The 21,201-nt window shown below is 40.7% G+C and overlaps 1 protein-coding gene across 4 annotated transcripts in view; it reads left to right on the top strand.

The window, feature by feature from the left end:
• Window positions 1-21,201, top strand: part of TBXAS1 (thromboxane A synthase 1) — a 234,721-nt gene that overhangs the window by 41,708 nt on the left and 171,812 nt on the right. For all 4 annotated transcript variants that reach the window (XM_042837930.1, XM_042837931.1, XM_042837927.1 and 1 more), the window contains one exon: window positions 12,491-12,584. In XM_042837930.1, coding sequence (XP_042693864.1) covers window positions 12,491-12,584 — 94 coding nt within the window. The remainder of the gene's footprint in view (window positions 1-12,490; window positions 12,585-21,201) is intronic.

Raw genomic sequence — 21,201 nt, 5'->3', positions numbered from 1 at the left:
GCAGACATGGTGAGTGGGGGTGTATATGGATGTATGCATTAATATAAGATTAGGGCTTCCTGATGGTTTCAAAAGTAGCCTAGCTTGAGTTACGCGCTATGCAACTATACTGGGAATAGCTAAATAAAACAGCCATTATGTAGCGTGCTATGCCATCATGGGAATGCATCATCTTTCCCAAGCCTTTACATTGCAGACACTTTTTGACTTACCGCTTTAGGGACTCATTACTGTCAAAGTGTTTCTTCTGAGCTCTAGTAGTGGCCACTGAGGGTCTCTTTTTTCCAGTATACCATGTTTGGCACACCAGTATATTGTATACTGTTTCATTTCACTTGTTTTGAGTGGATTGTGCCAATACTTTCTTCTCAGTGCCTTTTTCTTGTTCTTCCAATTCAAAGCTTTTAACCCATTGCTTTTTTTGCTTCTACCTTAATTTAATGTAGGAGAAGCACCGAACTCAAACATCCCAGCAGTAATTGAAGGTATTTGTCTCCAGACCTCTAGCTTCATGTTTGTTGTTAGCTCACTGGAGAGAAACTAAAGCTGGAAATAACAATGCAGGTCTGAAATTAGCCTTTAAAAAAGAAATTAAAAAAAAAAAAAAGTGTAAATTTTAGTGTAAGAAATACAGAAATCCAACTGTAATAATCACTGAACGTATTCCCTGGTATCCGAGTCTCCTCCTTATTTGCACTGTGGCTTGATGTGATGTTGAGGATCCTGCATCCTGTGTTCTGTATGTGACTTCCAAAACTTCGCTTTTCTCACAACAAACCTCTTTCTTTCTGCCAGGATTTCTGTAGTTCACATCAAACCTTGCTTTTATGCTCTTCTGTTCTAGATCTCAGTTCTGTTGTTGATCTTATTATTTCTATCAACCTCTTAAACTTTTTTAAGGCCTCTCATTTGTCTGTTCTGCCTCTTAACATTACCACTGATCTGTACCCAAGCTCTTGTGGAGAGGGTAAAGCAAACTGGCTTCTGCAGGCTTCAGCTGTCCTCCTGCCTCTCCTGTTCACAGTAACGACTCACTATTGTTGCCTCCCTGTGGAGTTTTAGACCTTGTTGGTAGTTATAAAGTAATCGGTTGAGAGTGTGTAGGCTTCCCTCCCTGCCAGAGGACCTTGTGTTGATGATTTATTTATCATGTTCACTTTAGAGGGAGCTAGGATCCTTGTCAGTGATCAGGGCTCTGCTGTGCAGTGTAATGGGAAGATGGTCACCGTCTCAGCAAGTCTGCTGCTGATGTGTTGAAGACTTTTACTTTCTTGTGCCAGGAATGTTAGAGACTGTTCAAATGAAAGAGGGTGAGCTGGGACAGGAGAGCAGTAGTGCAGCCTTTGAGAAGTGCTGGGCAGCTCAGTAATGGATTCTCATGGCCTACTGCTTGTGCTGCAGCATGTCAGATATTAAAGACCCAAGAGCCAAAGAAACGGGCAACAGTAATGGACTTTCTTTAGTTAGCAGAGAGCAGTGGTTACACACTGCATCTGCTGGCCTGCCGGATAAACAGTTGAAGAAGGAACATGACTGATACAGAAGCTAAGATGCTTCATTAAAATTAGCTCTTCCTGTTGTGTGTTCAACTGCTTCATGGAAAAATAAGGCTGCTGCTGTGAGGGTTATGGGTGATCCACACGAGCAGACCACGGAGTGAGCTGTCATATGCTGTGGCACCCAGCAATGCAAATCAGCTCTTTCCCAGGAAAACCATTTTTGTGTCAACCTGTACATGAAAATTATTTGACTTGAACAAGTGTTTCCTTATAAAGTTAAGTGAATTATTTGTAAGGATTGGAGTTTGTTTGTGTCATGGAGGGATGGCCAGGATGGACTTCAGAGCACAGTCAGAAGATGAGATAATGTGCAACAAACATTATTTTAATAACTACCAGGCCAGAAGGAACATGTCAGCTTATAAAGTACACTTCTGTCTGAAAAGCCCAACCGGCTGTTTTACAAGTAATGCACAATACGGCTGCATTTTTCAGTGATTAAAGAAGGAAAATACCTTTCAGTCAGTTTTGCACTGGGTTTAATGCTTTGTGCATACCTACTGTTATTCCTGCCAGTATCAGCTGCCCAGTCCTCTTGTTGTTCAGATGGGTGATTCAAAGCTCTGGGAAACCCCACGTGCTTTTGTTTTGCGTTTAATCTGAATGGCACTTGGGAGCAAAGCTTGAGTCTAATTTTTTTTTTTTTTTAAGGCAGATTTTGAGTTCAGAGTATCTCCTTGAAGTTTGCTTCTTGTGATCTTTTCATCCAGTGTGTTTGAAATTCTGCTTTTCCTTTGGCTGCCTTTGGCATCAATTCAACTAACTACCTTCTGTTTTGTAGTAGTTATCAACCTTGGCTTGTGGCCCACAATGGCTTATTCAAGCTGGGGATGGTGACTGCCTGCTGAAGCACGCTGAAAGTTGATTAAAATAGTTTCGCTGCTCTTCCTGTCACATGCCTACTCTTGCTAAAGGGTCTTCTGCTATTGCTGAGGTAGGGAATAAAATTTATGCATACACCTTGTCCCTATTCACATTATCTCTTACACAATGAATTCATGCTATGAAAAGGCCTGATCTAGTGCTCCTCCTGTGTCAACTCTTACCAGCCCATGGGCACCTCTTGGAGATGTGAGTAAGGTGCAAAGAAGAGGCTGAGTTTATTTATTTGTATTTCTGCAAGGCTTTGAGCCCAGTTTCTAAACTTGCTGTGTGCAAAGGCTCAAAGGAGGAAGGATCACCTCTTTCTTCCCTAGTAATTAATGATACTGCTCCTTGGTGACCATGGAGTTTTGAACTTTTTCACTAGGGGAGCTCCAGACACCGTTCACTTTAATTCTAGTGGTGTTATGCAGGAAAATACTATGCTCTAAACTTGCATTTTTAAAATATGTGTATGGTAGCTTCTCTCGATCCTGGTGCTTTGCTGCCAGCTCTAGCACTATTTCATGATGTAGCAGATTGCCATTTGTTCCCTGAAGCATTCCCATTTCCAGTGGGTCCTTCTATGCTACTTAATGTGTCAGCTTCAACCACCTGCCAGGCTATGGGATCACTCCTCCAGAGGTGTTTGTGCCTCTTGTATCTGCACGATGTGGAAATGAAAAGGAGGGAAAGAAGTGTAATGTAATCATTGCGATGTCTTTGTTTGATACTGGAAATAAAGGAAAAGGAGAGGAACAGAGGAGTGAAAGTCAGAGCAAGAACAGAAAATCAGAGGCAACCTTTCTCCTTGTGGCATCAGAGTACCCCTGGTTCACAAGTCATGGGTGGCAGGCAGGCTCCAGTATTAATTTCAATTTTATTTTAGACTGTCTCGTAATGTACAGTATTATAGCATCTTTTCTGCAATTAAGGGTCAGACAGTGTTGTCATTGTCACCCCCTAGTATAATAGATTATAACTTGCATAAAATAACTAGCTATAAGCTGAGATTTTTATGTGAGCTCTTAGTCTGAACCAGCACTTTCCTTATTTCTAATCTGGCATACTTAATTATAGGCGGGTCTGAGAGCACCACAAATTAGGGTTGTGTGATGCTCCCATTATACAACTCTATTTTCAATTGCCTATTACTCTATCAAACTTTAACCAGCTGGACTTGAAGTTTTCCAGGGCTGAGATTCACCATTGGAAGAATTATTGAAAAATTTCAGATAAAAGTTGCTCCATGGTTTCTGAGACAAAGGCTGAAGAAAAATGTTTTACTTGCTTTATTTTTAAGATTGTGTAGTATTTATACTATTTAGAGGTGATACTTGATTTTCATATTAATTTTCCTATGCTTTGACAGAGGTACTCGATATTTGGTGGTAGGAGGTGGTTTGTGTCAGTGGATATATCTTTTGCTTTTCTCTTGCAAGTCTGAGTCAGCTGTAATCCTTCCAAAATTTGCGGTTAGCACACATTCATTGGAATTTCTTTTGTATATATGTAACTTGAAGTTAATATTTCTGGTTCTGCCTTTGCTAAGTATATTCCCACCCTCTGGGAGGCCAGTGCCTGTGTGCAGCTCAGCTTGCTCCAACTGCAGGAACTCAAAACTGTTGCCGGTCCCTTGTGTGATAGCATCAGTGAGGTTTGGGCACAAGGCAGGGAGTCTTGCACCTCTCTATCAGCCCTTTTCCTCTTGGCTTGAGCAGCACCTGCATGCAGCACATCCAGGAGGGAATGCTTGAGTTGTAGGAATGTTGTTGTAATGAGAAAGAAGGGGACTTGTGCAAGCAGTCTGACAAAAATGGATTTAAAGAAGGAGGAAGTGGGGTGAGGAGTTGCATGGAGAAGGGTGGGTAGATGAGATGGGCAGAGATGGATTGGGGAATTCTCCCCTTTTGCTGCACTTTCTCCCTGAGGAACTACTGGAGAGGCCATCTGCCTCGCAACTCCTTTGTGTGAAAGACAACCTGCTTCTTCTTTCAGCTCTGCTGTTAGCTCATTTGGCACAGGGCTCTGCTGTGGGTCCAAGGTCTGTTGATGACCCCTCGGGATGCAAAGTGATGCAACATGATGGATTTTTAATGAGCTCTTTAAAAACCTGAGAACTTGTATAGAGAAAGTTGCATTAAAGGCACATTAGTGAGTGAGATTGTAAAGTCAAGCACATGAAAGTTAGGAAATGCTAGAGTGAAGTTGGGCTGTGGAACATTAATTCAGGCACTGTGTACATTTTGAAATCTCTGGCTCTCTGATCACATCCATTTCTGGTCTGCATATCTGCAATGTTCTGTGCACTGAATGAATGGTGCCCCCTTGATGTTAACTTGAATAAGTAAATAAAAATAATAATAATAAAAAAAACAATTAATATGCAGTGTAATCATGAGGTCTATGTGCTTTTTTCCAGAACTGTCACAGGGAGGTGAATTGTTCCCACAGTCTGTCAGAAGTATTGAGGTTACAAGGGGGGAAGCCCACTTGGGGAAGCCTGGAGGTTTGTTCCAGAAGCACTTTGTTTTGGCAGGTCTGACAAAAAGAGAAAGTCCTGTGTTCCGCACCTCACCTTCAACCAAGGAAGTCCTCTCAGGCTTGGAGGCATTGAGTAGCACTGAGCCTCTGGGAGCAGTTTTGTCCTTTTCCTCTCCCTGGCAGGATGCAAGGCCATGCAGGCTTTATGCCCACTGGATGTACTGCTGCCCCTGAGGAATGTGGTGCCACACCTCAACTCCAGGCCTCATTGCTGCTGTCAGGGAACTGACATCAAGAGAGCTGCCAGGTAAACCACAATGGTGTGGATTTAAAATGGCTCTGAAAGACAGCTGAGGTATGAGTGCACTTTTGGGAATATGACAGCACTCATGGCCTGGAGATGGTATCATTCTCACGTGGGCATCACAATATCGGTGTGAAGAAAGGTTGGGAAGAGGAAATTGGTGCTTAAGAAAGCTATGGTACCCATGGCTTCTGGAAATAAAAGGAAGGCCAATTCTGTGGTTAAGGCAGTGAGCTTAGAGGGCTCAGCTCAGCTATCAGCTCTTACTCAGGTTTCCTGTGGATATTTGTTATGGTCCCCCATGTGCATTAAACCCCAGATCTGTTGTGGACACTCTTCCTTCATGTCCACACAGGATGGAGGTCCCACCTCCTTTACCAGAGATATTGTAGAGATGTAAGGATGCAACTGCTGTTGACCTCCATCATTTTGTTTAAAAACGTTGAGCTCACAATGAAGGGATGAGGCTATGGATTTATGACTTGTTCATTTGTTCTTTATTTGGAAAAGTCAATGCCCAGTGTGAAGGGGCTGCACTCTGAGAAGTGATGAAATATTGTCATTGGCCTGCTGTACAGACCGTCTGTCTCTCCCTGGGCTTCTTTGGAGCATGGTAAAGCGTGTTCCTTTTCTGTATGGTCTTTTTATGTATTTATTTATTTATTTCCTATCATTTAATTGGCCTTAGTTCACTTTTTTTTGTTGTTGTTGTGTTTTGTTTGTTTGTTTTTTGTTTTTAAATCAAAGCAACTTTAAACACACTGTGACAACCTGCAGCCTTATTGCATTTAGTCCCTTGAGCCTATCAGGTCTCTTATGATAAGAGACACTAAAAGAATTGTTCAGCAGACCAGAACAGTATGGATTAAAAAAGGATTGGTAGCAGATAGATGAAGGATAAATGTGATACTGGGCATAGAATTTGGCCTTTCCTGCACATTATTTCATTAAAGCACTTGCTAATGCACCAGGAATAATAATCCTATGGTCATTTTTGTTTCACAGCTGGAAAACATCTGCCCCCGTGTGTAATGTCTGTCTTATTCTTGTGCAATTATGTCAAAATCCCAACATGGGGAGTGCAGACAAGTGATTAAGAAGAGCAAGCATCATGTGGAAGCTCTTATTATATCTAGAACTGGTATTACAGCCCCACAAATTCATAAAAGTATTGGTTTTTTGCAATTGAAAGTGAAATTGCTGTACTCAGCTTTATCTCAAGCTGGCTAAAGACTCTTTTGAAGTTTACCTTTAGCATATACTGAAACGTTACTTGTGGATTATTTATTTATAGGAGCAGTAGTCGTTTTTTCCTCTGAGATGAATACTCTACACATCCAGATATATTTCCTTTCAGCAGAATTCTTCATTTTCACTAGAGCAACTGCTGGGTAACAGCAAAGGGCAATTTGGTAGCCTTTGACCACAGTCAGTAGAACAGGTTATAAGAAAGAGTTAATTTCCTCCATTTTCGGTCTTCTGCTTCAGTGCTTAAGTCTTGTGGGGATGGATAGCTGACTTTCTAAAATTCTATTTTATTTTTCCTGTGAGTTCAGTTGCTGGAGGTGATAGTGAGAGGTGGTACCCACACTGGCTGCGATGCACATTGGAATACCCACTTTCAAAAGGAGTTTTCTTTGTGTTCCTCTGTTGGGACTGAATAATGCTTTCCTATATCGTTTGTCCCGAGCATGAGATGAGAGTAAAGACTTGTCTGATGGCAGCTCTCCAGTGATCTTGATGCAGTATCCATAATGCAGAAATTCCCAGAGAGGGCTAAGAGCAGAAACTCTGACTCTATCGCCAGCCCATGGATGATATCAGTGTCTTGGTGAAACTGTACTTTCTAGGCAGGGCTCCAAGGAAGAACTTACACATTTTATGAGCCATCATTATAATGTTTGGGAGGCTACCATACTATTTTGTATGTTATCAGTTCTTTGAGCAAAACTACATCCTAGTGTTAAGTGGGATCTAGTGTGGGTATACATGCCAAATGGGTGAAAAATGCATGATTATCTCTCACTTGGCAGGTATGATTTCCATTATTTCAACTTTGTTTTCCCACACAGTCTTCCAAAATAACACATCTCCTAGCTTCCAACAATGAGATTAAAAAACATCACTTTTTTTCTCCCCTCCCCTCTGTGTGTCCTAGTTTATAGCTTGCAGATATTATTAGGTTGTGCATTACTTAGATGTAGAAGGAATGACGCATTTTCTATTGAGAGAGAGATTTGGGGTGGTTTCAATGGTATGTTGAACTCTGATGCAGATTTGGCAACTCATGAATGATTTCTGCTGTACAAATTGATTGCGCTTAATGGTAGATTGTGTAATACTTTTTCTTGCAGTATTGATCAATACTGGATTGCTGGAGCAGATAGCTTGTTCTGTCACACACATATTCATCACAACTTCTAATAATTATCTGTTCATTTTAATTCCTTCTCCTTATTTTTTACACGTTGTCTTATAGCAGAAAGTTTGTGTTTCATGTTGCTTAAGTCACTCTTGCTGGTCTACAGGAATGTATTTGGTGTGCTGACTTTCTCTTAACAGTTGTGTTTAATCTGCACAGAAAGCATCCAGCTTTGTGAGGCCATTTGTATATCTTTAAAGAATTATTGAATTGTTTATTGATCCATTTCATTACTGCTGTTCCTCTGGTTTCTTTTGATGTGTTGTCACTTTGTTCAAAATATGCCAAGATTTTAAATGACTAGTTGTGCAGGAAGCCCTACGTATGTAAACATTATGGTATATTTCTCCTTTGAGTGAGAATATGCTAGGTTGTCCAGTTAATTTTGCTGCCACTGGAGTCTTATTCTTTATCTACCCCTCCCTTTACACAAAACCCCTGCCTGCCATCGTCTTTAGAAAAGCAGAGTCTGAAGTTTCATCTGTTAGGTTTTGTAACTGTATGATCTCTTAGGCTGCCAGAAGCTTACAGACCAGTTCCCTGCTTACAAAAATATTTTTTTCTCTCCTTTCTTTTAATCTTTTCTCTCTTTTGTATTTGTTAAATTCACAAAATAAGTCCTTGTTGATTTTTCTGTAATTTTATTTAATCCCATTTTTTGGTAGCTTTTTGAGTGTCTAGAATAGACAGGATCCTGTGGCAAACAAAAGAGTTCCATAGTTAGAATATTGATTATTTGGAAAAGCGCTTCATTTTAATCCTGCCACCTGAATATTTATTTGTTGTCTCTGGCTTTTTTTAAATTTGGTTATTTATTTATAGCAATGATGAGTAATAATTCTTTATTTATCTTCTCTAAGTTATGCAGGATCTTAAATGTATTTGTCATGCTGCATCATTTGCTTCTTTTTCCAATATTATAGGATGGATACCTATTCCTGGCATGGAAGCTACTCTCTGTCATTGGCCATTTAGGTTACCTTTCAGTATCTCTTCTATTTTTAGATTGTTTTAGATGAAATATCAGAACTACAGGTGACATTTAACAGGAAAAGTGGAAATGTATGTTTTCAAGTAATAAAAATAGTGTAAATCTTTGGAATTTTTTTCCTTTCATCTTTTCTTGCAAATCCTCTTCATCTTAGGGAAATACAAGTAGTTTTTGACTCGTCCTTTCTGTTTGCTAGTCTGCTGGCTGGTCTTCTTCCGTTGGTGTGCTCACATAGAAACAGCATTTTTTATTTTGGAAGTTGCCTGATAACGGATACATGTTTGGGATATATTAACACACAGAGCATCAGATTGAGAAATAAGACTTCCTGCTGGTGAGGAGGCAGATTCAGAACTGTTACATTTAGATGTCCAGCTTCTTCTGTCACAGGTTACCTAGTATTGTGGTGGATGTCCTGTCCCTGGAGACTTTCAAGGTACGGCTGGATCAGTCCCTGGGCAGCCTGGTCTAGCTGTGGTGTCTGTGTGCATTGCAGGGGAGTTGGACTAGATGGCCTTCAGAGGTTCCTTCCAACTCTAAGGATTCTGTAATTCTATGATTCTTGAGGTGAATACATGTGACTACCCACCAGGCAATCCTGCCTGTTTGCACTCCTCCAGCTTCTAGCCTACCTCCTCTTCCAGCAACAAAATCTGGCCGCTCTTCTTCCTGCACTCTTCATGCACAGTTCTGCAAGCAGCTGGCCAAATGTGTGTCATGGGTGTGCTGAGTAGCTGAATCACATAAATTAGCCCCTTCTAGTTATCAGTCTCGTCTGGCTGAAGAGGCAAAGCCTCTGCCATGAAGCTGTCACATTGCTGATGTTCATTTGGTGTTACACAGTACAGATTTTTTTATTATTATTTATTTATTTATTTTTAACTCCCCTCCCTTCCCCACCAAATCTCCTCTTTTTCCTCCTCCCATCCCCTCAAATTGGTGGGCAGGAGCTGAAATGTGACAGAGATAAGGGAAGGAATTAAGCTCTTAAAATGATGCCTGTGTAATATTAAATCTTTCTGTGCATGCAGCATAGTCTGTCCTTCATACTCTTTTCTGCAAAACTACAGATATTTCAATAATGCCAGAAATATGCTGAAGTCTCAGCAGTATAGAGCTGTATGTATTTATTAATGGGATTTTTTTCTTTCTTTCTGCTGGCCCTGCCCTTTTGTTGGTGTACTTCGGAGTGTAGGTTGACTACTGTCCTTCTGTTTCCTATCTCATTGTAAGCCCCGTTTCCCTGCCTTTTGAAAACCTGCTTCCAGTGCAGCTGAATAAAAAGCATCAGAGAAAACTCTTAAAAGGAAAAAGGAAAGCAGATCCTTGGTATGGAGCTGCCAGTCCAGTTCAGAAGCTGACAAAGATGGGCTGCTCGTCTGAGCACAAACAGTCCTCAGAGCCCAGGTGTGCTTCTTGTCTTGTGAGCCTGGCTGCTGAGCTTTGAGCGCTACTCTCCTTAGCTCTGCTTCCTTCTAAGTATTTGCAGATCACATCAATTAATTGGTGCAGTGTAAGATTCTTTTACGTTTGTGTTTCAGTTTGCAGTACAGGGCGATCAGAAGTGTACAATGTCCACTCTACAGTGAAATGAGCAGTTAGCTCCAGCTCTGTTTTGTAACTTGTCACATATTCCACACTGAAAACATCCAGCAAAGAGTGCTGCAAAACTGACTGGTTTCCATTCAGATAGGTTTTCATCTCTTCTGCTGTTTACATGCAGAAGATGAGGGCTTTGCTGTGACACAAAGGCACTTTAGGCAGATTTCAAACAGCAGCAAAGAAATCCTCTCTTTGGGGAAGAAAATGCATCGTGTAGGCTGCTTGTCATTTTGATGTTAGAATGTGTTCTTTTTCCCCAAGCATGTCAGCTATTTCAATTTAAAATAAAATAATAAAAAACTTTTTAAAAACAGTTAAGTAGCCTGAAAAGTCAATAATGTATATAAAAACTATAATAAATGTTGACTTCTGTGACTTTTTTCCTCAAAATACCCTCTAATACTGAAGTAGTGTTTTGACACAGACTGAAGGCACATCCTTTCTATTCAGGTTTACGTTTGAAAAAGTTTCTGCTGCCTCAGTGAAAGAACATGATTGCTATTTAAAAATAATCGTATCTGTATGTTCCGATTGAATTTCTATCAAGTATCTTCCACAAAAGAAAATCCATTAAAAAAATTGGTATTATGCTGCAGGAAATCTTCTCAAGAAATTGAAATACAAAAAGCTACTCACTAGTTACTTAAGTCCCATTCTGTTTTGTTGGTCAAATTAGATTTAACACTCTTAATTTCCTATGTTTCTTTTTCTAGCTGCATTTTTTTTTCCCCGCATGCTGGAGGGAAGAACCCTTTTCCAACACCAACTCCTTCCTCTCCTTCATCCTCCCTGCTCCCCAAGATTTGTGTATTATTTACCCATTTGATTAAAGCCTGCATTATTTCAAATGAGGCATATGTAGTTTATAGGATATGAAAGCAGAGGTGTTCAAGTTGTAGCAGTGGGTTAGCACGGTATTCAGAGTCAAGGCTGTCAGCTGGGCTTCGTAGGAGAGTCAGCTTACTGGGATCTGAGGGCACTGTTCTTGACTGTGTCTCTATTATGTAATTCAGATGAATTGTAGAAGTCAGTAGCCTAAAGCAGCTGATACCATGACCCCTACACTATATTCAGTTCATGGTTTTTAATTTAATTTGATGTAATTTGATTCCCCAGTCCCACCATCTCTGTGGTTCAAAGCTAAAGGACTGCTTAGTAGTTCAGAACTGCCCTGTTAGGAGGGGCTCTGCTCTCATACTTCATCTTTCTCTCAAAGAAGTGTGGTTTGCAGATACCAAAACTGCACTGGATGTGGAAATATCATGGAGTGAGTGGGAACAGCTGCGGGAGTGCTTTAAAATTGTTATTGCTCTGAGCTGGGGTGCTAATCAAGATACTGTCTTTATTAATCTTAATGATCTTTTGCACAGGTCCTCCTGGTGATAGTGTTCAGCATGATAACAATCGGTATTAATGTGTCTTTGGCTAATCAAAACTGCTGCTGTCAGCTCCTGCACTTACAGGTTTCACGACCTGAAATCCGCTGACTTAAACTCATTGTGTGTATTAAGAAAGAAGGGGGAGTAGGTTTTGGGGTTGCTTCCTCCCCTACCTGGGATTGTCTCTGTTGACGTGCCACGATTCCATCTGAAACAAGGGATGCATGAGGCTTTTCAGTCTGTGTTTTGTTTCCCTATTTTTTTTATTTTTTATTTTTTTAAATCTTTGTTTAATTTGCTGACTGGCAGCTGGAAAATCACTTAATCAGCATATCTGGCCCAAATACTAGGCTTGACTTGGAAACACTGACAGTGTCTTGGCTCGCTCACAACTGTGACTGGTTTGAATTCCTGTTCTGTTCCTGTATAGGTAGTGGTGATGGAAGAAGAAGAAAATAATCACGTGAAGATCTATTTTGCTTCTTTCCCAGCTGTGCCTCAATAGCCAAAACCCCAGTTCCCATTTCAGTCTCGCCGTAATCTCACATCACTTTAATGATTCACTTACAATGCACTTACGGTGATCTTTGACGTCCATTCCAACCCAAGGCATTCTGTGATTCTAAAAGACCTCTCAGAGGAAGAGGAGTAGCTATTCTGAGTGCTCAGTTTGCAGGCCTGTGTTTAAGTCCCTTCATTCTTCTGCCCTCTCAGAAGTGCTGGTTTCTGTGTCTCAAGGAGCAATGTCACCAATCTGACGGTTCTCTTTGGCCAACACTAAAAGTGTTTTCTCCTTCTCTGAACTCAGGGAAGCCTCCTGAACAAATTAGTGTGGGAAGCTTTATCATGACAAGGTTAAAAATTAACTTACTGCCTTATTTTTTCCAGGTATTCCACCTCAGCCTTCTCCAAACTAAGCAAAGTGGGAATCAGACATCCCCCACCTCTTCCCTTCATTGGAAACCTGCTCTTTTTCCGTGAGGTAATAAATGGTTTCATTTGTATCTACCCAAAATGGTGGGAAAAGTGACTAGGAAGTAGGAGGAATTGAAAGGGACTCTATGTTCAGTACTACCATCTCTGTAAGCATCTCCCTCTGGAAAGAACAAGGAAAGCATGTTCTTTTGAGCAAATCTCAAAACAGTAGGAACAGTTGTATGCAAACAGCACTAATTTCAGGGTAAAATAAACTTGAGGGGAAAGAAAATGCATAAGCTCCTGAAGTTAATTACTTGAGCTTTTCCAAGAAAGTTCATGCACTCAATGAAACAAACTTAGTTATGTGAATAGAGCAGATTATATTAACTAGCCCCAACTGGTTTGTTCTGAGTGGTTTTGGCTCACGTGACCTTTCTATTTGTTTGGGTTTTTGCTGATGGTACACATTTATTTTAAAGCTTGTAATGTTTCTTGCTTCTAAGCAGTAACTGGAGTCAGAGATCACTGGATGCTATTGCTCTGTGCTCTGGATGTTGCCTTCCTGGACTGGGAGGGAAGTACTGTAGATTCTGCCATCAGATTTAATTCACTTACACTTCTCTCCCTTCACCTCCTGTTAGTCTGTTCACGCTGATCTGTTCTGTTTATTGCTTAGCACCTGTAATGCTTCTGATTGTCCACATGCTGTCAATAATGAGGAGCTGCCATTTTTCTGGTTGGACTCCAGTGGCAATTCTGAGTCAGGGCTTGAAATAGTGATTGAGCACCTGGTGGCAAGGCAGAGCCAGCCCAGGGGAGTTCTGTGCAATGCACCTGACTTACCAGAAGGGCTGGAGCCAGGATTTACCCTTTCCCAGACTTCATTTAGGGGTTGGCAGTGGAGGTGAGGATGTCTAGCTACAGATGCCTGTGTACCTGAAGCTTTCTGAAGATAAGCAGCTTCTTTTCTTTATTTCTGTGCCCACAGCTGTTGTATATGAGCAAGTCCTCATTTGCTCCAGCTTAAGACCTTGTCATGCTGCTGTCACTGCTGTGCTTTCCATTGTGTTACAGACTTCTACAATAAAGCCTCCCAGATTTGTCTGTTTCATTCCAACAACTTTTCAGGAAATCTGGGCTAACTCCAGCTGCAGCCCAATATCCTGTTTTAAGTGCATAGTCATCAATATCCATGCTGAGATTTGAATTATTAATGAGAATGTAGTGCCTCTTACCTTGGTCTTCATGGTGATTGTTCTGTCGATATCTGACTCATTATTAGGTAAAACCCACTTAAATACCAGTTTTACATGTACATCTGATTTCATTTATAAAATAGCATAAAAAGTGGACTTACATCCTCTTCATTTATTTGAATGGAATTGATAGGATGACTCTGAGATATAGAGGATGCCAATCGTATAGAGTATAGACCAGTTCACCCTCATTGTTCTGGTTAAAAGTCATCTGGATGGGATGAAGTGACTCATTCTTTGGTGGCAAAATCCTGTTAATATTAGTCACCTGCTAGCACTTGCTGTAGGAAAAGCTGCCTAAGTTATTTTGTTATGCTGTAGATAGGCAATCATGTCTTGAAGTACTAAAGAATGCCAGACAGGATTTTTGAGCAGTTGAGTGATGATACAAGAACTTGAGCCCCACTGGGCTGTGTGTCTACAGCACTACAGCACTACAGTGTTTTATAGTCAGTAGAAACAGGAAGGGATGAATCTAGTCTCTTTGTAATCTTCCTTTTCTCATATTTTGCCGTGTCTTCTGGACTTGTACTTGTGGCTACTTGTTTAGCAGTAGTACTCACAGCAACGTGCTGGAAAGAGGAAGGCTGCCATTATTCTGCTGGCTATTCTCCAGCAGAGCATTTTCTGTAAAACCTGTCTCCTTAATGTAGGCAGTAGAGGAGAGCTTCTGCTTTCCTTTGGTGGATAGCTGCTGCATCCCATCTTCCTCAGGGCTGGAGCAGGTTTTAGAGACTTAGCTGCCAATGGGACAGTGGTGCAAGAGCAGTAGTCTGCTGTACCGTTAAGAAGTTTTTTCACTTGCTTGTTCATACAGCAATGTCTTTTCACCAAACTGGCTTTTTAAAGGACTTCTCTTAAGAGGCCAGCTACTTCTCTTGCTGTATCACCAATGTTATGCATGGAAGAATGCAAGCCACAATCCTACTAAAAGGAGCTTTCAGCCCACGACCCACTTGTATCAGAGGCATTCATGAATGGTGGCAAGAGTAATGAATTCTCATGTGGTGTACAGGAATCTGCATATGTGAAACCTGTCCATTTCTTAGTTGAATTTGGTCTACAAATCAATGCATGTTGAAAACCTCTGTATGTGAATGAAAATTAGAAATCAAAACACTTGAACAAATATAGTAAAGAATATGCTCATCTTGACACTGTGAACTCTCCTTCTAGAATCATCCCTAGAAATTTAAGGGGAAAAATGGAGGAACAAGGTGAGTCCCTCTAATGTAACCAAGTAAATCTCAGACTTGGGGATTTAAGAAAAAATTACCCAAACCTCTTGGCAAAATTGTAGCAGTAAGCGCTTTTTTCATCTTGTAATGGCATAAATTCAAGAACTGTCTTTCTTTTTCCCTTGCTTACATGGGTGTGAATCAGTTTTACAGATGCTAGTGAGCATTCTTATTTTATTCTACCATATATGTTAACAGAACATCAGGACTTATGGTTCTTTGCTATCATTATTATTCTGTAAGCGAGCCTGAAAATGAATAAATGCTACAAGCAGGATTTGACCAGTGGAGCTGGACTGAGGTTTTTAATAAACTTTGAAATGTATTTTAAATGAGAAAATGTCTTCTCTATGAGATTTTTTTTTTTAAGACTCATTTTTTCTTTAAGAAAATAAATTGCCTGAAATAAGAGTTGCTATAATGTAATGTCTCTAAAAAAGGAAGAGGAAGTGCTGAAAGTTAAGGGGACAGGGGAAAGGCAACAAGAAAGGCCTATTTCCATCACAGAGAAGTAGACTTTAACAGCTGATCTGGGGAAAACAATGTTGTTTTACTGTATGTTGCCACTTTTCTCTCAAGTACAATAGAGTGAGATAATTGCACCCTGAATCTAAAACATATCCCCGTTAATCAGCTTATCTAAAAAATGAGAAGATATGAAATTACTGCAGTTCTGCAGCTGGGAAATCATCTGAGTCTAAGGTATTAGATTAAAAATTTTTCCGTTGCACGAGAACAATTTGTGGTGGGTAGGTCTGATGTCATAGTAAATATGATTAGACTGTTCAAAAAAAGCAGCATGTTCAGTTTTCCCAATAACTGAGCAGACTTGCAGCAGACAGACCAGTGTTTTGTTAGGAGCTCCTGACTGTTCCCCTATCTCTCCATGTACTGTATTTTTCTTACCAATCTGGAAAACTGCTTTTTTACCTTCTTCATAAAACAGGAGGCACAAAGGTATGCACAGCATGGGCTTTTTATATATACATATACAAGTGTATAAGTGAGAAAGGCAGGTTGCAGAAATACTAAGCAGAACTGTCCTGTTAATTTGCAGGGTAAATATTTTACTATGCAACAAATGCGCTGAAAATGGAGCACACACATGCTGTGTTACCCTTCCTCCTGAAGAAACACAGTGAACACTGGACCTGTTGCTATGGCTCTGCTGTGCCTTTCTCCCCATTTCTCATCTCTTAGAAGGCAGCTGTGCTGTTGTTAAATGCCACAGGCGCTGACATTTGAGCAGCTTAGGGCCTGGTACTGTAACTGTACTCTGTCCAGCCTCAGGGCAGTGCCCTGCTGCAGCCAGGAGCTCGCTGGTCTACTTTTTTGGGGTGCACCTTGGCTGCCTTGTTTGGGTACTTGGCAGGAAGGTATATGGCTGTGCCCTGTATGTGGCTGGGTGATACACCTTGGGTCCGTGTTGGCATGAACACGTGTTGCTCTCCTCCTATTGCTCCTAGCAAGCTCCAGCGATGCTTTGGTCTGGCTGCTTGTGTCCCTGCCTTGCATTTTAATGAAGGCCATCGCTCTCTTTAGCCCCTCTCTGCTTGGACAGGATACTCTTTGTTTACTCTGTTTATTTCTGTCTGGCCTACTTGTGGATCCTGGGCTATCCTGACGCTGCCCACTTCTGCTGAATGGGAGAGGGGGCTGTGTGGTTCTTTGTTGTGCCTTCAGTTTGGGATCTGCTTGGGCCATGTTGTTTTACAGCTGGCAGGTAGGAGTGGACAAGGGGGGAATGTAGCAAGGAAGCAGAGAGCAAACATCACCTTTCTCCCTCGGGCATCCCTTTGACTGGGAAGTAAAGAAAAATAAAAGGCTGACTCCTTGCAGGAATGAAATGAGCCTTGTGCCTAATTTTCAGCCTAGAAAGCAGTGTCTCAGTGCTGCAGCATTTACTCTTCTGGAATTTAATGACACAGCATGCAAACCCAAGCAAGGTTGGAGAAAGGCAAATGGTGGGTGGGGGAGGAAGAGAAGACGGAGGAAGAGGAGCTCTCGGACTATGAACCTGGATTTAATTACAATAATAATGTGGCTTACACTGACAGTGAAAGCTTACATATGGCTTTGTGCTGCTTTGCACAGATAAGCAGGATAAGGGAGCTTGTGCTTTGCCACTTGATGGCTATCTACATGGAACCAGCAAGGGTGACCATGGCATTGGTGACCAGCCTGGTATATCTCCTCTAACTGTGCACACATGCTGTGGACTTTGATCATCTATACCTCATGGGTGCTTTGGGTTGTCTTCATGTCCTGGGAAAACTCCTCTTAACTGGGAGGCCTATTTGTGTGTTCATGTTAAAAGAAATGCACCATGTGGTGTGGATCTGAATCTAGCCACTTTGCAGCCTGCAACATGACAGAAAACTTGGGATTAGATGAGTTTTTATGTGTGTATTCACGTGTTTGTAAGCTGTTTGTACAGTCTCTCTGCACTTCAAATATATATATTTTCCTAGTTTCAGCTGATAATCTCTGCCACCTTCTTTGATCAGATACTAGCATTGTCATATTACCTGACAAAGTCAGAATAGTACCTGGTTGTTGGAACCTAATGCAGAAGGATGAGACATGGCAATTAACTGACTGAATGCAATAGGCACCCTTCAGCAAGAGCACAGCCTCTGCTTTCACAGAATGGCTTTGGACAAAGCTGTGCTAGGGCTCATACCAGCTACTTACCATGCCTATGCGGCCTCAGCAGGGAGAGCTTGTGGGGGAGCAGTGCGTACTCCTCAGACAGACTTACGTACAGACTTGGTATCCTTGACATTCCTGCACTTAATGTATCTGATAGCTATGTTCATGAAGTATTCCTGATATGACGTCAACAGATTCTCTGTAAATAACCTCTATCGAAGCTGGAGACAGTATTATGAGGCACAAAGCAACTGGCAGGTCTTATGTGATGGAAAAAAGGTGAATCATTGCTGCTTTGCTGGTACGTAATGGTGACCCAAGGGTAGTGGTTGTGAAACATGCTTTTGCTTTCTTGAAATATTTTTTTCTTTTGAAAGAAGAAAGATCTGAGCTTTGCCTTTTGTAGTCCAAAGAACAGTTTATTGCTGTGTACCTTCTGCCTGCCCTACTGCTGTTCTGTTTGCAGTACTGCAGACCGCTGGGTAAATGTCTCCTATAGAAACAGTGGAGTAAGTTGCCTTTCAAAGGAGATGAAGATTTCATTGATGAGCAACATCATTTCTTTGGTATTCTCTTAGCTATGCTTTAGCAGTTCGGCATACTTTATTCTCACTTGAAGTAAGGAGGAAAGGCTGTGGCAACTGCTATCTATATGCAAAGGGCTTTAACAACTATGTGGAAGAGGGATTTTTTCAATAGCATCACAGCAAAGTGAGGGAGATTTTTTTTTTTCAATCATGTTCCTAGCTTTCTCCAGACTCCCAGAGTGCTTTTGGGCAAGTCTGACTGGGGAAAAGTTTTTTTATTTTCTGGATAAGCAAAGCTCCATCTTTTATTTCACTTTGTGCTTCTTTTTACCTGCCTGCAAAATCACTAGCATGGATGATGTTCTGGTACATATGTCCTGCTTTGTCATCTGTTTATGGTGAAACACTTTGTTCAGTGCCTAAGTGACTTATTTGGGGACATTCTCTGGTAGATTTTGGGAGACTAATGTTACTGCTCTCTTTAAAAGAGTGGACAGTTTGAAGGCTAGAACAAATTGAAATGATCTGACAATAGATGAAGAGCAAATAGAATTGCGAATTGCTGGCAGGCCTGAGCTCTGGTCTGAAGATATCTGAACAAGGTTAATTTACAAGATCATCATGATTCTTTGTGATTTCATTCCATTCTTGATAGAAATCCATTGCTCCTTGATTTTTTATTTATTTATTTAGTTAGTTAGTTATTTATTTTTGGTGGCAGCAGAGAAATGGCTACCCGATATCCATTTGAGTAGAGGTCTGCATCATTTAAATGACATGTAGCTGCTGGGAGTGATGTAGGGGAAGTTTGCCATGTATTGTGCTTCTTGGAGACTATATTTGCATGTTAATCACAGAAAAGTCCTGAGTATTATCAATACCCTACTCTTTAAGCAATGCATGCTGTTGAATTAAAGCTAGCTCTGGCATGCAGTGTAGCAACAATGGACATAAAACAGCTGTGCTACACAATAGTTAAGAGAATTAAGATGTGGAATTTCGTGGTAGCAGCATATAGATAGACCCAGCATAGCTGGAATTTGCCTTGAACTCCAAAATCATGCAAGTCATGCTCTTCACCTTGAAGAGCACTCAGTGGTGATATGACTGAACAAGCTATTGTAATGAACTTCAGGGTCTTCTGCACACGGTCTTAAAGTGGAGACATTTCTTAGGCCTCATTGTCTTCTGTTGAGTTTTGGCTACATTCACATCAGTGCAACACTGGCTTGGAGAAAGTAGGATTGAAATAAATGCCAAAGTATTACTCCTTGAAATTAAAACAGAAAGCGGTAGACTCAGTAGTGCAGTGAATTAGAGCAGTCTCTGTTTTGTTATCTGTAAATCTGAAATTTAGTGGCATCATATGCTACTCAACTTTTTATTCTGATGCATAGAAATCTATATTCAGAAAAAGAAGTTCTATGTCAGCAGCATCACTACTTTTTATAATAGTGGCCAGGTATCAGCTGTAATGCTAAAATTGTAGCCAGCTCAGATTGGTTGTTGAGAACAGTCATTATCCATGAGCCAACAAATTTAGCTGAGTCTTAACTTCATGAGCAGTGTCTAAATGCATTAGCCATATGCTCCTCAGCATATGGGTAAATATATAACAATTTATTTTCATTAGGGTTTTCTTACAAGTGCTGCTAACCCAAGCTCCACTAGAAATGTTTACAACATGACAAGTCTCTTCAGATAAGAAGCTGGCCTTCTGTACATCAAGACATCGTGAAAGGGTAGTAAACAAATACTTCCTCCTTTCTTTCCTTGAAGTAGGAAGGTACAGCTGCTGTAAGTCTGATCTACTGTAACTAGCTGGGCTTGGTTTTGTATTGGAGTGAGTAATACAAGGCTTTGCAGAGCTGTCTGTTCAAACATGTGCTGCTAAATCCCCAGTATTAATTGTGTACTGCCTTCTAGCTGCCCACTGTGAACTTTGGGTGATGTTCTCTTTTTGTGGCTTTATCTGAATATAGGATTTATGACCTACTGGGTTTCTTACCCTTCCTCTCTTCCTCAAGAAGATAGTGGATGAAATCTAGCTTTCCCAAGGAGGATCTGAATGGGAAATTAGGTCTCAGTCTTGGCTTAAATGATCAAATGAATGCAGTGTAGGGAGGGTACTGTAGGTTTGGGTTCTGGGACAGAGCCATGAGGGCTTAAGTAGCAGCATATGTGATACTGGTGTAAAGCAGTTGTTGCTGTTCTGAGAAATAGGTGACTGCTGGTGTTTTTTGGTCTGTGGGTTTTTTGTTTTTTTTTTTTTTTGGTTTTATTTATGTGTTGTTTTTTTGGGGGGGGCAAATGTTTGTATCAAAATGCATAACCATGGAAGTTGCCTACATAGATGTGGAAGTGTAAGAAAGGACCAAATTGTCTGAGGGATATAAAGATCAAATGCAATCTCATTCTCCACATACTCTGAGGCTTCAGTGAATACCTAAGCACAGACAGTAGTGAGAAACAAGAATTAACCAGAGTTAGACTCAAAGCAGGTTTGAGAGAGAAAAGGATTTTCTACAGTCAAAACAAACCTCTGTGTTTAAAACTAGGTATTTCAAATAGCTGTTGGCTTTTCTTTCTGTTTTCAGTGTGCAGCAGATTGACTGATACAGTCTTGGGCTGTCTCTGTAACTTTAGCATTATTTTTATTCCTTTGCTATTATCGTTGTGTTTTGAAATTCTTAAGTATTTTGTGACTTTTAGGCAAAAAGTTTTTTGGAAAGTTGTACTGGGGCATTTCTGAATATTCAGGTAGGAAAACAAAAAACAACTTGTCTCTAAACATTCTTGTTTTGGTGAAGTGGATTTGTGAATGAGAATTACAAGCAAGACAAAAAGAAATGGAAACCTATGTATGTGTTCTAAAGGATGCCAAATATATATTTTCTTAATAAACTTGAGGGAAGAGCAAACCAAAGCATTAAGATAAGTGCAATTTAGTCTTTACTATTTTTTGTCACCTTCCATAGATTTTGTGCGAGGTAACTAATGACCTTTTT

The sequence above is a fragment of the Centrocercus urophasianus genome, unplaced genomic scaffold (genome assembly GCF_019232065.1).
Source record: "Centrocercus urophasianus isolate 14NV4802_14NV808 unplaced genomic scaffold, USGS_Curo_1.0 seq_73, whole genome shotgun sequence".
Lineage (NCBI taxonomy): Eukaryota > Metazoa > Chordata > Aves > Galliformes > Phasianidae > Centrocercus > Centrocercus urophasianus.
Note: the sequence above shows the minus strand (reverse complement) of the source record. Positions and strands in the feature narration are given on the sequence as shown.